Source organism: Seriola lalandi, unplaced genomic scaffold, assembly GCF_002814215.2.
Source record: "Seriola lalandi dorsalis isolate HSWRI2012SDOR001 ecotype SW California unplaced genomic scaffold, Sedor1 jcf7180002054677, whole genome shotgun sequence".
In the NCBI taxonomy this organism is placed as follows: Eukaryota; Metazoa; Chordata; class Actinopteri; order Carangiformes; family Carangidae; genus Seriola; species Seriola lalandi.
Genome location: NW_019525230.1, coordinates 430354 through 444282, shown reverse-complemented (window position 1 = coordinate 444282; position 13929 = coordinate 430354). Strand labels below are relative to the sequence as shown.

Here is a 13929-nt window from a genome sequence, read left to right as displayed (position 1 = left end):
GAAAATATGAGTTATGATTTTTTTTTTTATTAATAACAATGGGTTTACACATTCACCACAATCATCCACACTTGTGCAAATCTTAATCCCCCGTCAGACTGATTCAGCCCGGCATTAGAGGTGTGTGTTCCCGGGCCTGCTCTCCTATGTGAGATGCACACTGAGAGCCAATGTAGAGGTAACTGTGGTCACTGTTTCCCAGAGGACCGTCTGGCGGCGAGGGCCATTAATTATAACCGACAGGGAGACAGACAGCTAGCCAGCTAACCAGGCAGACAGACAGACAGACAGACAGACAGACAGTACCGCAGAGAGCGCAGACAGGCCGGACAGGAGCAGGCCCCGACAAATACAAAGAGAGGAGGAAGAGCAGCACGCACGGCCAAGAAAAATAATCCTCCCCCTGTAGCGGGTACATGCTATCTGCACCGCCCCTGCTGCTCCCGCTGCCACTGGACTATGAGTAAATACATTCAGCCATAATAACCCTTTGTCATAAAGAGAAAGAAACGCGTTTTTGCGACGGAGATAAATAATTGAAAAAAATGCGGCTGTCCGACTGCGCATCCCTGGGAGTGAATAGGGAAATGCTGCGCCAGTGTCCCGGCTGAGAGACGGAGCCGATCTTACCCAACATAAGCTCCTGAGCTTTTTTTCCACCCCCTTGTCATTATACAATAGGCTATCGCTTCCAAAAAAATCATCGTTTCAAACATGGTAAGTTGTTTTTGTGTTATATTTAACGGGGTTGTGTCGGCGACGAGCGGCCTGTGGGGGAAATGCACATCCGGGACTGTATTTTTCGGAGAAGTCATAATATTTTATGAATCATAACTTGTTATGATGTGGGAGCGCGCGTGGCGTGCAACAGGTCGCCGTACAGTAGCGGGGACGCGCATCCCACCGCCGTATTTTGCGCTTGTTTCCAAACATCGGCGAAATAAACGTCCGGCCGTCGGACACGCGATCATATTGGCAAGATGGCACGAAAAATACGAATGCGTTGTTGGCACAATAGAGTTCTGGTTTTAAAAACAAACAAACAATGATATTCTCTGTTGTGACTATTTGATAACTATTCGAGTTCGCACTTCTGTGTCTTCGATAAAATATGATTGATGACGCAATCGCACGCATGTTTATAGCCTAATGATTTTATTTTTTAATCCTTGCATATTGTTCGGAAATCACAGCTTGGTTTTGGAAAGACAAGTGTCCATAGGCCCACCACAGAAATTACATGAGTCCGTGTGTTAAACTGTCTGTTATATTAAACTAATTGGATTTCCACTGCCCAACAATGGAAGGCCTATTTTAAATAATTCAGACTCAAATCGTCACCTGGTTTCAGAAAATGATTCGGATTTTGTGTTCGTGCATTTTTCTTATTCTGTCCAAGCTCCAGAGCCGGAGAGGAGGTGGAGAGGTGTTCGAGGGGGTGTCACAGGGCCCGGGTGAAAAATGATTTTTCTCCTCACTGTGTCTTTCTTTCACTACCTCTCTCCACGTGGTAAGCAGTCGGGATGAGAGTGAAAAGGGAGCATTGTGCCTCCAGTCAGTGGCCTTATGTGTTGGAGAGGCTCTGAGAGGGTGATGTTCACTCAGCTGTGCCCCCTCAACGCCATTGTTGCAAATTCCACCTCGTTTTCGGTCGCTCTGTTTACTGAGCTCACACAGGAGCCTGTTTTAGAGGCGGCGGGAGCATCGTCAAAAACCCCACACATAACACACACCTTGAATAGACTCGTGTAGGTGTGTGTGCATGTGCGAGATGGTGGCCTGTGACAATATGTTTAACAGAAGTCATTCAACCCGAGCTTTGGCTTTTGCGCCCACCTGTGCGCACAGTTTCCCTCTGTTACGCACAGACAGACAGAGATCAGTGAGTATTATGTTTTATACAGATTCGTATCAGCGATCGAAAGCTCGTGGGGAAAAAAAAGGCCATTATGTGATGAAATTGAGCGTCAGTGTATGAGGGTTTACTGAAGAGAGGCAGTGGACTCTTGGCTCAAAAGAAGGGGTGTTCACTCGCCATTTGAATGCAAAGTAGTGGATGAACAAGTGAGCTGTGTGTGTGTGTGTGTGTGTGTGTGTGTGTGTGTGTGTGTGTGTGTGTGTGTGTGTGTGTGTGTGAAGAAGAGAAGGAGGGCCAACGGTGAGTTTTGAGAAAAGGGAAACTTGTTGAGAGAAACTGTCACACATGCCTCTTTGGCACTTTAGTTCTCTTTTTCTTTTCTCTGCACCACAATGCCACCAACATGGACCCACTTTATTGAGACTAATCCACACGGAGAATCCAGTTTCACATTTTTGGAGCTGATACTGAAGTTTTTCTTTATTTTTTTCCTCGTGAAGTAATTTTAGATACCTACTTTTTGCAGTGTGCAGGGAGACAGAATAAAACTTGTGTGTTGGCCAATGCGCCCCTGCGTCGGTCCCGTCCTGCAGAAGCATGTCCCGTCGGAAACAGAAACGACCCCAGCAGCTTATGAGCCTGACCCCCGGTGCCTGTCGGATACTTGAGCATGGTGAGAATTAGACTATGTATTAAAAGAGTACTGGTTATGCAGTAGGATGGGACTCACACTGGGTGGAAAGTTTAAACTTTAAAGTGACTTGTCCATCTTATTTTATGTTATATTTACTCTACTGAACAAACACAGGACTTAAACTGATGCTTTAACCTTTTGCACTATTGTTAATTTGTAAAAACCTCATGTGGGAAATTGTAGTTTTTGAATTTGAACAGAAATTTTGACTTAATTTTTACTTACTACTTGTTTTTAAAATGTGTCATTGTTTGAATGAACTCTTACCAGAATCATTAAACAGTTAAGTTTAATTTGTATTTAAATGGGAGGCTATATTTAGGTGAATGCTCAGAAACTAAGGCCTGTTGGAATTACTGACCTGCAAAGTCTTTAATTCATTCTCCGTGGTTGCAGCCATTAGCAGCTTTCTTTGCCCCATAAAACCCAACTGTCTTCACTCCTCCTCACTGCCAGGTTCAAAGAGACAGACCACCCAGAACGTGGGTATATACAGTAAACCCACTCACAAAATATCTGTGGGAACAAGTACACATAGTGATTAAAAAAAAAAAAAAGTTTGGTCTTAGCAAAAGGATGAGCATGAGGAGGTGAACTTAAAGGAAACTTTGAGGCACTGAATAAGGTGTTCTAACCGCAACAGCATTAGACCCCATTGTCCCCTTTCAGCTTTGTTGCCGGGCACTGAAGCATGAACATACCCACGAAGAAGTGTGTATGTGACTGTGTGTGTGTTTGTGTCTGTCCGTCCACTCCAGTTACAGGAATAATCCCCACCGTGTGTCATAAAACTGTAGCAGCTGTAAGTTCCGTATGTGCATGAGCGATCTCGATCTTGTGCGTACAATGTTTTCGCCCCCCTCCCCTTTTCTTTTCTTTTTTTTTTTTGCGGCTGCGTGTTGTGCATTGACAGCTATACTGTGTGCATGTGCTTTCACTTCTGTCCCTCTCTGCTTTCCTGAGTTAAGTTAGCTTGGTGATGGTCTGCCAGTCATCATGTCTGTCTGCAGGGCTGTTTGTTTTCTTTGCACGCCACCTCTCTTCCTCTGCCTGGCCCTAAACCATATCAGGAATGTGACCCCAGAGTGTGTAAGGTCAGGTCTGCCAGCCAATCAGGCTCCCAGTACAGTGTCCAGTACCCAACCAGGCCTTAACGTTTAGCACCTCGTTGGTTTAGTGGGGGGATGGGCGCCTCAGGAGATGAAAGAAAGACAGATTGAATGGAGGAAGAAAGGAAGAGAGGGAGGCAAGGATGGAAGAGTGTCTTAGTGTGTGGATGTGGCTTCTCTTTTATTTGGGTGGGTTGGGTGAGGGGTGAGGTAAAGTCCATTGTCTTGTGCATGTTGCCCTGGAAACAAGGTAGGCTCCTTTATGGGTAAGCAGTATATTTTTGCAGACCAGTGGAATCTGTCTGTGTGTGTGTGTGTGTGTGTGTGTGTGTGTGTGTGTGTGTGTGTGTGTGTGCTCAAGCATGTGTGCCTTCATGCATCTCTGTGTGTGTGTTTGTGTGTGTGTGTGTGTTTGTGTGTGGCGACAGTGGTGAGGAGGCCACAGTTGATGAGGATAGACAGGACAAAGGGGAAAAGAAAGCAGTGGAGAATGATAAGGTTGAGGAAATTCAACCCAGAGGTTAAAAGTCACCTGAATGCTTCCATTTCCTCGACAGCATGAAGTCGCCAAATTACATCCTTTACTACTCACCGCTAGTTTTTGTTAGTGGTTATTAAGTGAAACGTAGGTTATTAATTAAAGTTGTTGATGGAAAAAAGATTTGAACAATTATGTAAACCTTGATTTTTTTTCCCGTCACTGTAAATAATTATGAAATTACATTTAGATTTTCTCCTTTTTAATTTCTCTAGACGAACTCTCGGCAGTGAAGTCGCAGTCCGTTCCATTTATCCAGGATTCTCCCTTGTGTTGTCCATCTTCTTCTTCTCAAAGCTCCCAGCTGCTCCTTGCTCTCCGTTCATCTTTCAAGGGGTCTCAGGCCCCCTCTCTACCCACTGAGGGTCCAGCGTTATCTAGTTCACCGAGCCAGCCCTCCCACCAGCCCCTCAAAGACCCGCAGCCCTCCCTCTCACCTGACTGCCCTCAACATCCGCCTGAGCTCCAACTGTCTGGCCGCAGTCCGACGTCCTCTGCAGGTGCCCTCGTCCACCCGTCCCGAAGTGCACACATGGCCTCTCCCAAGTTGGGGCTGTCAGCCACCACCACCACATCTTCCTCCTCCTCCTCCTCCTCCGCCTCCCTATGTCCTCCACCACACCCCGGAAGCCCCAGCCGCGTGCCCGAGGGCCCCCCGAGCCCCGTTACTCCCACCCCAAGCCCAGGAGTGACATCTGCCTCAGCCGCGCCGTCTAGAGCCCAGCTGAGCATCGCTCTGATCCTGGAGGAGCTGCGGGTGCTGCAGCAAAGGCAGATCCACCAGATGCAGATAACGGAGGAGATCTGTAGACAGGTGCTACGCCTTGGTGGAGCCTCCTATACAATAGAGGCACCCTCCCAGCAACTCCTCCCTTCCTTGCCTCAGCTCTGCTTGGAAGGCAGCAAGAGGGCAGCCAGCCCAACTACCCAGCCAACTCCACCTCAGCCTTCCACTTCTGTAGCTCCTCTCCTGGCATGTTTCTCCTCCCTGCTCCCCTCTCAGGCAGCCAACAAACCAACAAAGGCGAGCAATTCCTCATCTCAAATCCTGCAGCCCCACAAGCCCCAGACAGAAGGGACAGGAGGGACTTCAGGGGCTCATGGTTATCTGGGGATGAGCTCTCAATCCTCAGCTCCCTCCACCTCTTCCTCTGCTACCATCTCCATGGCTTCCTCCAACTATCCGCTAGCCCTGTCTTTAGCTCTTCCCAACCGCTATCTTCATGAGAAGTCTCCAAACACCACTTCAGTTAGTGGACACAGTGGCCTGTCCTTCCTAAATTCATCTCTCTCCACATCAGTATCTATTGTACCAAACTCCCAGCATGCTCTGCAGTCTGTCTCTGGAGGAGGAGACTCTTCCCCTTTACCCGGCTCCGCCAATGCTGGCCGCCTCCAGCATGCCTGCCGCTTTTGCGGAAAGATGTTCAGCAGTGACTCCGCCCTGCAGATACACCTGCGCTCTCACACGGGGGAACGACCCTACCAGTGTCCAGTGTGCCTCAGCCGCTTCACCACACGAGGCAACCTCAAGGTGCACTTCCTACGCCATCGTGAGCAAAACCCGGAGCTGTCACTCTCACTCCTGCCACCTTCTTTGTTTGGGGTAGCGTTAGGGGTCAGCGGGGGATCAGATATGGGACAGACCATGAGCAGTGGTAGCAGTGGTAGTGGCGTGAATATGATTCAGAAGAAGCGAAAAAGCAGGCCTGACGATGAAACGTGTGGAGATAATTTGGAGGTCAGCGGCACCGGTACTAGCTTTTCTCTGGGGGCCTCCGGAGGATCTGCCCCTTCCACCTTACCCCTGCCCCCCACTGTGGATCTGGCATTGATTTCCCACTCCCTCCTGCAGCTGAATAGGGCCGCAGCTGTAGCCGCTGCGGTCTCTATCGCCTCTGGCTCATCCCACTCTTCCTCCTCCTCTTCAGCCTCCACCTCCTCTCTGGCTTCCTCCCTCCTCTCGAACCCTTCTTTGTCTTCGTCCTCCACCATCACAGGATTATTCAAGGGTGCCAAGCAGCAGCACTTTGATGAGAACACTCCCCCTCATGCCCCAATGCTTTCTCCTGCAGCTTACTCCCAGCTAGCTCACCTGCCTAAGTTCCTTTTCCCATCTGTCTCCTCTTCTTCCTCTACGCCTGCTGCACACTCATCCCTGTACAACCATCCAGCCTTGGGCTTGCTACGCACCCCGCTACCCTCCAGTGCGGGCTCTCTCCAACTTGCTTCTTCCAGCCATTCTCAGCTCTCCTTCCCATTCTCTTCCTTTCCCAAAGTCCCAGGTCCATCCACCACCACTCCATCCTCCCTGGCTTCCTCCACTCCTACATCTGAAACCTCCAAGCTTCAGAGGCTGGTGGAGAAGCTAGATAAGGCTCCTCCCAGCTCCTCTTCTTCATGGACGTCTTCCTCTACTTCCGCCTCCATGCTGGAGATGTTATCTAGCGGTACCACTACCTCTTCAGCAAGTTCAGCCAACAGTCGTTTCACAAATGCCAGCACTTCTAGCACCTATGTCATGGCATCCCCACCATCTTCTACTCTTACCACTTCTGTTTCAAACTTCACCCATGAGATGGTTGCTGCCCTGGGCATGAGCACCAATGGAGCAGGTGCCATGGCGGGAGGCATGCTACCATCACTGAATATCACAGGTCCAGCTGCTAACCTGGCAACCAATCAATGTGGGGTGTGTCTACGGGTACTGAGCTGTCCCAGAGCGCTGCGTCTGCACCAGGCGACACACCTTGGAGAACGCCCTTTTCCATGTAAGATATGTGGACGGTCCTTCTCGACCAAAGGCAGCCTGCGGTCACATCTGGCCACCCATCATGCCCGACCACCAAATGCACGTGTCCAGAACTCTTGCCCGCTGTGCCAGCGTAAGTTCACTAATGCCCTTGTGCTCCAGCACCACATCCGAATGCACCTCGGCGGACAGTTACCCCCAGATGGCACAGAGGACTCTGCACATGCGTTGTCCGCCGAATCTGATGCTAAACCTTTGTCACAATCTCAATCTCAGTCCTCTGACCCAAATATTGTCTCTAGTAAAACACCTCCTGGAGCTGGTCACTCCAAGAGCCCCGCCCCAAGCTCACAATTTCAAACTCCAGCAGCTGGCTCGGCCCCTGTTTCTAGCAGTATGAAATCGGTTGATTTAACCAAAAATCCCAGCAAGTCTGCATCCTGCAGCCCAGACCCAATCCCCCCCTCTGACCTTAGTCCTGACCCCTTCATGAATCCCACCACACAAACTCCACCACCAGGCAGTGCAGACCCTCCTGTCCTTTGCCTCAGTGCCCCCTTGCCAGCCTCCCAGCAGACAGATGAAGGTTCCCCGGTCGGCGAAGACAGCCAGGTTGAACAAGTCAGTGCTGAAGTCCACCTTCTTAAATCCACCCCATCACCAATTTCTTCCACTGTTACCAAAACCACAATGTCACCTAAAGCTATGGTAGTGGACTGTGGCGAGGATGAAGCATCTACCTCCTCTGATGCCTTCCTTGGCTCCGGCTCAAACCTGGAGGACTTACAAAGCACACCTGCCCTCGTTGCCCCCTTTGTTTACGCCTGTCCCAGTACCTCCTCTAACCCCACCTTGAGTCAAGATGTTCCTAATGTTAATGAAACGACAACCATGGAATCAGACTCACTCTCCCCAAGGCCCCAATCACCAGAACCCATGGAAGAAGACAAAGATCTGTCTCCTCCACCAGCAACACCAAAGGAAGACCCAGCAACTGTGCCTGAAGACGATCCCAAAATGACGTCCAATTTGGAGACGGCAGACACTACTGGTGCTGAAGTAGGTGGTGCATCACAGAAAACTACCACTTTTGTAAGGGAGACACGTCAGAGCTTTCATTTTGGTTCCTACCGGAGGGAAGACCGGGTGGAAGGCGTTAAGATTAGCGGACTAGCTCCAAGTGAAGCACTGGAGGCTTCTGTCCCCATCAGCCTTGCCCCAACCCTGCCATCTCCGTTGTCTCGTCCCGAGAAGAAAACCTATTGCTGTGCTGAGTGTGGAAAAGAGTACGCGAGCCGCAGTGGACTGAAGGTGAGGCAAAGAAATCACATGGTATAAGAAATTATTTCTATTGATAAGATGTATGGATATGTTGGCAGAGTTATTATTGAAACAGTATTTAGCAGTTTTAGTACAGCACTATATCTTGGAATTCAGGACTAATATTTCAACATAATGAGTATTTTCATCATGAAACATGAAGAAGACTCAGACTGTGTTGAAATATTAGTCCTGTAGTTATAGTTATACCTTTCCGACCCTTTATCTTATTATGATCTGGATGATGAATAAAATACTTTTAATCCTCAGGGCCACATGAAGCACCATGGCATAGTAACCAAAACATCACGTCCGCCAGCCCGGAGTAGCCGTTCCTCTGCTGACCAGCTTCCTTCTTCCACATCTATGACTTCCTTGAACATTCCTGCCACCAGGAGCTCAGCGGGCTTCTGGAACCAGTACCAAGCCTTCCTGAACACCAGTAACGAGCCAAACGACGACCCGCCTTCTGGACCCCATGGAGAGAATGAGTCGGCAAAGTCACCCGTCCGATCTCAGACGGATCCGAGAGTTTCCGAAGCCGGGGAAGAGTCCAGTGAAGGGTCGTAACTCAAGTCCACGTGATTGGCTGGATGATGTTTTAGTGTTTTCAATCAATGTTTACCTTTTGGTGAAGCTGTTTGGACTTTTGCGTAGTACTGCTTCCTTAACACATTTCAAGTAGCCCGTCAGTTTGATAGAGTAATTATGTTTGTATGTGAAAGTTGTGAGTCAATCAGCTTGGTCTTGTGTTAAAAAAAAGAGACAGCTATTGTACAAATACAGATAAAAATATTCAACAAGTAACAAAGTGAGTCTAGTCATGGCTGGATTTGTTAAAAAAAAAAAAAGTGACACTACCTTTGTCTGGCTGAAGTCCTTAATAGTTTGAAGCACAGTCTAATCTAATCTATGTTTGGATATGAAGAAAGAGTTTTCCTGTTGTATTAGTGTTTCATACCAGACATGGGCCAAATAATTCACAGTAATTGTTTGAACTTACCACCAGGCCCAGCTGGGAAACGTTTACTGCATTTGAACAATTCTGATGCTTATTAATGAGTCACCACAAGGTATACTGAAAGAATAGTTTTAAATAATTTTATGTCATCATGTGAACATCTCCGTACTCATGTGTTGTGCCATGCACTAAATCTGATCCAAATGGCACCAAAGGAGGCTCAAGCTAACCAAAAGAAAATTTCTTTGCAAATGCTACGACCTAGGTTCGGTTCACATCTAGCGGATTCTTTCCTTCAGTTACAGAGAGAAGAAATTAACTAAGCAAAACTAAATTGCGCTTTGAAGGGGCAAACCAGGCCAACAATATAAATGTTTTTCTGTGGGGAATAGTACGTCTTTTGTCCCCCATCCTGTGATTCAGATAAACTACTTGCTCATGTCATTGTGGTTTACTTTCCACTATATTGTCCTGTCAAACCAGAAGCACAACTGCAGTGTTTGTGAACCCAGTGAGGACATGGTCTTTTGTGTGACCTTTGACCTTCGGCTTTGTGAATATTATGATTGTTGTTTGGTCCAAACGTATTATCTGTAACACTATTTTCAATTACTAAAGTTACTAAAACTTTTAAGTTACTATATATATCAGAAGTCTATGTCTGTTTGTTGTAAGCTGTACATTCAATATATCCGTATTAAAAAACAATTTGGAAAGAAAGTCTTGCTCTGTCTCGTTTAAGACAATTAACTGGTGGTTTTCCATGAACGCAGCATGCATGCCTGCAGGCAGCTGCATTTGCTCCCAATTGCCTTGATCCCAAACATGCAGATGTCATCGATCCCTCCCAAGACAATCGAAACTCTCCTCTTTTGTGTGGCATCAACCAAGAGGACGAGGGGAGTGGAGGAAGCCAGCTGTCTTTCCTCAGCCGTGGCCAGCACAACAGCTGAGCTGCAGAACGTGTGCACATAAGGTAGGTTACAGGAAATGTTTGTGAGTTTTAAAAGACTTTTAAAATTTTACTCTGTGTGTGTAAACCTGTGTCCTGCGTGCACGTGTGCACATAGAGCTGTTAGGCATCTTGCCCACAAGCAGATGTCTATGTGATGTGAATTACCATGAACAAATGACACGAAGTGATTAGACATATGCACGTGGCGGTCTACAGCTGCGATCTGAAACCAAACCAACACTATAAACAGAACAAAGTTTCTACTCTTAAAGAGAGCAGGAAGCAGCAAAGACAGAGCCAGTCTTAGGCATGGATGAAGTTTGTATGCCTCCTGTGATTTGTGACTATTTAAATGTATGCACAATGTGTGCATTAGAGGGCGCAATTCCCCTTTTTTCCTTAACCCTAACTGTACTGATAAATCCTAAAAAATTACCACATCTTAAAAATATTCCTATAGAAACTTCAAATGTGAGTCCAAAATCGTTTTAGCTACATAATCTGTCGAGGAGTTTGTCTTTGAGCGCAGTGTTTGCTCTCTCTTCTCTGTAAATACTAACATCTTCATGCATTTTAGGGAGCATTAAGGCATTTAATCATCGCCTAAGGACAAGGGGTAACCGTGCCAAGTCTAATGCCAAGGTCACCAAGTTGATTCCAGCCCTCCATGTCAGAGGGGCGGGCTGATTTAGGAGGGGGAGGTTTACAACCCTCTACTTTCCAGCTAAAGGTCTCCGGGGAGTATCAAACTACCACGTCTGCAGCGGGGAGAGAGAAGGGAAGAGGAGAGGGGATCAAAATAAGCCGACTGGAGGATAGGACAGAGAGAGGACAGCGAGGAGTTAAGACTGCTTCATGAAAACAAAGTCGGCTGCAACATCTGGAGCAAAGCGCGAGCCGAATTTGGACATTAAGTACGCACAGCCTGCAGCTCCAGAGCCCCCCTCTCTGACTTCCTGCTTCCAGCAACGTCCGATAACTTAAAATTAAAATTCACCAAAGCGCGAGAAGAATGCACAGACCGGACAAATACCTATCGTGGTTTAAGTAACAAGTAATAAGCTGCAGAGACTCACTGCTGCACATCTGCGGGAAAACTTTTTGCGCTTTGCGCCAAGTCGGTCTCGGTTGCGCCAAGGACTTTCGTTTATGGGATAAGTTTTCACAGATAATGTTTTGACAAATAGCGAGGGGAAGACTGCGAGAAGTGTAACGAGGAGATCTGCCCGTTTTTTTTTTTTTTTTTTACTGTTTTTTGGAGAGTCAAGTGATGGCACTGGAGCTGAAATCGCTTGTCCTACTGCTGCTGCTGGCGGTGGTGTGGGAGCTGAGCGCACAGGGAGAGACAGAGCGACAAGTCAATCCAGAGGTGAGGGATAAATCCAGAATACTGGGTTAAAGACAGACAAAATAAACCAAGATTTTATGAACACAGGACAGCTAAATAAATCTATAGGAATAAAGATAAAGCCAGATAAATAAATGCAGAACAGAGGAGTAAAAGCCAGATAAATAAACCCTGAATAAAGGAATAAAGATAAATAAATCCAGACTTGAGGAATAAAGTAAGATAAATAAATCCAGACTTGAGGAATAAAGCAAAATAAAGGACAATGTAAGAAAGCTGTAGGATAAGAGTTAAGGAGATATAGAATAGTTAATTTATCAGTAACTGAGATATATTCTTTGTATCCATATGAATGATCTTTCCTGTTACTAATTTGAATAAAAGATTCTCTAATTCGACAGAAGATTTAGTATTTCATGATCCTGCCCATAATGATGTACTTATGTTTTGTTTTACCTTGAACGAAACCAGTACACCATAAGTTAAAACTGTGCATCCGGGACGGAGAATCATTTTCTACATTTGTCTGGTGTTGGCACAGGAACATGGGAAGGGATTTGACCCTGGGTTAGAGGAAGCAGCCCATAATGATGATAGCGCTCATGAAAACACTGAGAAATGCTGAGCGGGCAAAAGCAGAAGGGGAGCAAGAGAAAACGCAAATGAGGAGAAATGCATGAGCTTGTATTGTGGTCGGGGCAGAGACAGAGACAGAGGCAATTTTTGTGGGACTGGAGGTGGAGGGGGGTTGAGAGTTGTGGGTACAGATATATTCAGAGGGATGGGGAGATGTAATTGTTGACATCTGTCCTGAGTTATGGCTCAGCGGACTCGGGCGAGGTGGGTTTTACAATCTGAGAGGTTCTGCAGCATCTCAGCCACGGGCAGCTGTGGAAAAACACTCGCCACAGTTTGAACTCTAGTTCTGTACATTAAAGACTTTCGATAACCCACTAAGATGAAGCACCAGGACTAAGTAGTGTTAAATATAAAAGAGGATTTAGCTTAGATTTCTTCTTTTTTTATTTTTTGCTCTGATCTGCTCTTTTCTGTACTTTCATGTTTTCCTTTTTTCTTTTTGGTTACATTCTGATCTTTTCTATCTGCAGCATCAGCAATCCTCCATCCCCACAGTCACTACAGGGTCAGGAAGTTCTGCATTAATGTCGCAGGAAGTGACTTTGTTATGATACCCCTACACACCTGTTTCCTTCAGCATCATTAGTAAACACCCTGTGTGTGTGTGTGTGTGTGTGTGTGTGTGTGTGTGTGTGTGTGTGTGTGTGTGTGTGAGTCGAGAGACCTAAATGATTTCGTGAGATCACACAGTGGCGCCAAACGTCTCTAATCATCACTATGGAATTATATTTCCAGCTGTGCCAATGGAAGAAAGCTGAGCTAACTCCGCTGACCTACATTAGACCGTCAAATTAAAAGCCCAATCTGTAAAATGTAAACAGAAGAGTCGTCTCACCGACATAAGTCAAAACACAGGACATTTAAATGTTATTACACAAACTAACACAACCTGACAGTTATATATGTCAATCAATATGTTCTGGTGCTGTTAAAGGTCTGTTTACATCAGTAATTAGTAACACCACAGCACAACAGGCCAAAGAGTAATTAAGAAATACTTTTTAAATTTTTATCTATAAATTAAAACGTTAAAATACATTCTGTATGTTAGAGCCACTTCATTACAGTAAATCCAGCTAGTGGCTGTTAGCTAAACCAGTAGCTTCTAGGTAAGCAGATTTCAAGGAATGTCTTTAATCAACAATTTTAAGTGTTAATAATCAATAATCATTTAATCCTTAGAGAATAACGTAACACAAAGTGCACGTTTTTCAACAATAAACAGTATTTTTAATCTCCTGCTGTGACCCATAGTTGTGGCAAAGTCCAACTAAAAAGTAGATTTTTGAGCAAGAAACCACATAAACATAATTCATGTTATAATAACAAACGTCATGGCGTCACTTGAATTCGCAATGCCCTGACTCCTCTTTGTTCCAAGTCCAGTACAAGTTCAAAATATTTAATGGAGCAAGCTACGCAGCTTCTAGGCTTCACTGGAGAACATAAATGAGACTGAACATGTTGTGCAGATGTAGCACTTTAAACAAAGTCTGACCCATTTTTTATATCAACAAAAGGGCCAATGCGAGAAGCCTAAGAATAAAGAAGGTTGTTCCAGAGCGTAACAGTTAAAAACTGTGAATTGAATGTAGAAACTGAACCGTGGAGCTGAGTTACGAGTTATTTGAGACGTTGTAAATAGGTTGAGTCATATATATATATATATATATATATATATATATATATATATACATAAAACATTTTATATCATCAGCAGCATCAGCATGTGTAATGTCTTCAAAAGAGAAACTG

The 13929-nt window shown here is 45.9% G+C and overlaps 2 protein-coding genes across 2 annotated transcripts in view; both read left to right on the top strand.

Annotated features, from left to right (window-relative positions):
• The first annotated feature begins 282 nt into the window (after positions 1-282).
• Positions 283-9952, top strand: sall2 (spalt-like transcription factor 2). The gene is made up of 4 exons (XM_023421921.2): positions 283-717; positions 2385-2531; positions 4415-8262; positions 8542-9952. Exons 2-4 carry the CDS (start codon positions 2456-2458, stop codon positions 8839-8841), a joined length of 4224 nt encoding a protein of 1407 aa, XP_023277689.1. The 5' UTR covers positions 283-717; positions 2385-2455; the 3' UTR covers positions 8842-9952.
• A 958-nt stretch (positions 9953-10910) lies between these two features.
• mmp14b (matrix metallopeptidase 14b (membrane-inserted)) overlaps positions 10911-13929 on the top strand; it is an 11941-nt gene continuing 8922 nt past the window's right edge. The window contains exon 1 of the mRNA XM_023421890.2: positions 10911-11556. Coding sequence (XP_023277658.1) covers positions 11458-11556 — 99 coding nt within the window. The 5' untranslated portion in view covers positions 10911-11457. The remainder of the gene's footprint in view (positions 11557-13929) is intronic.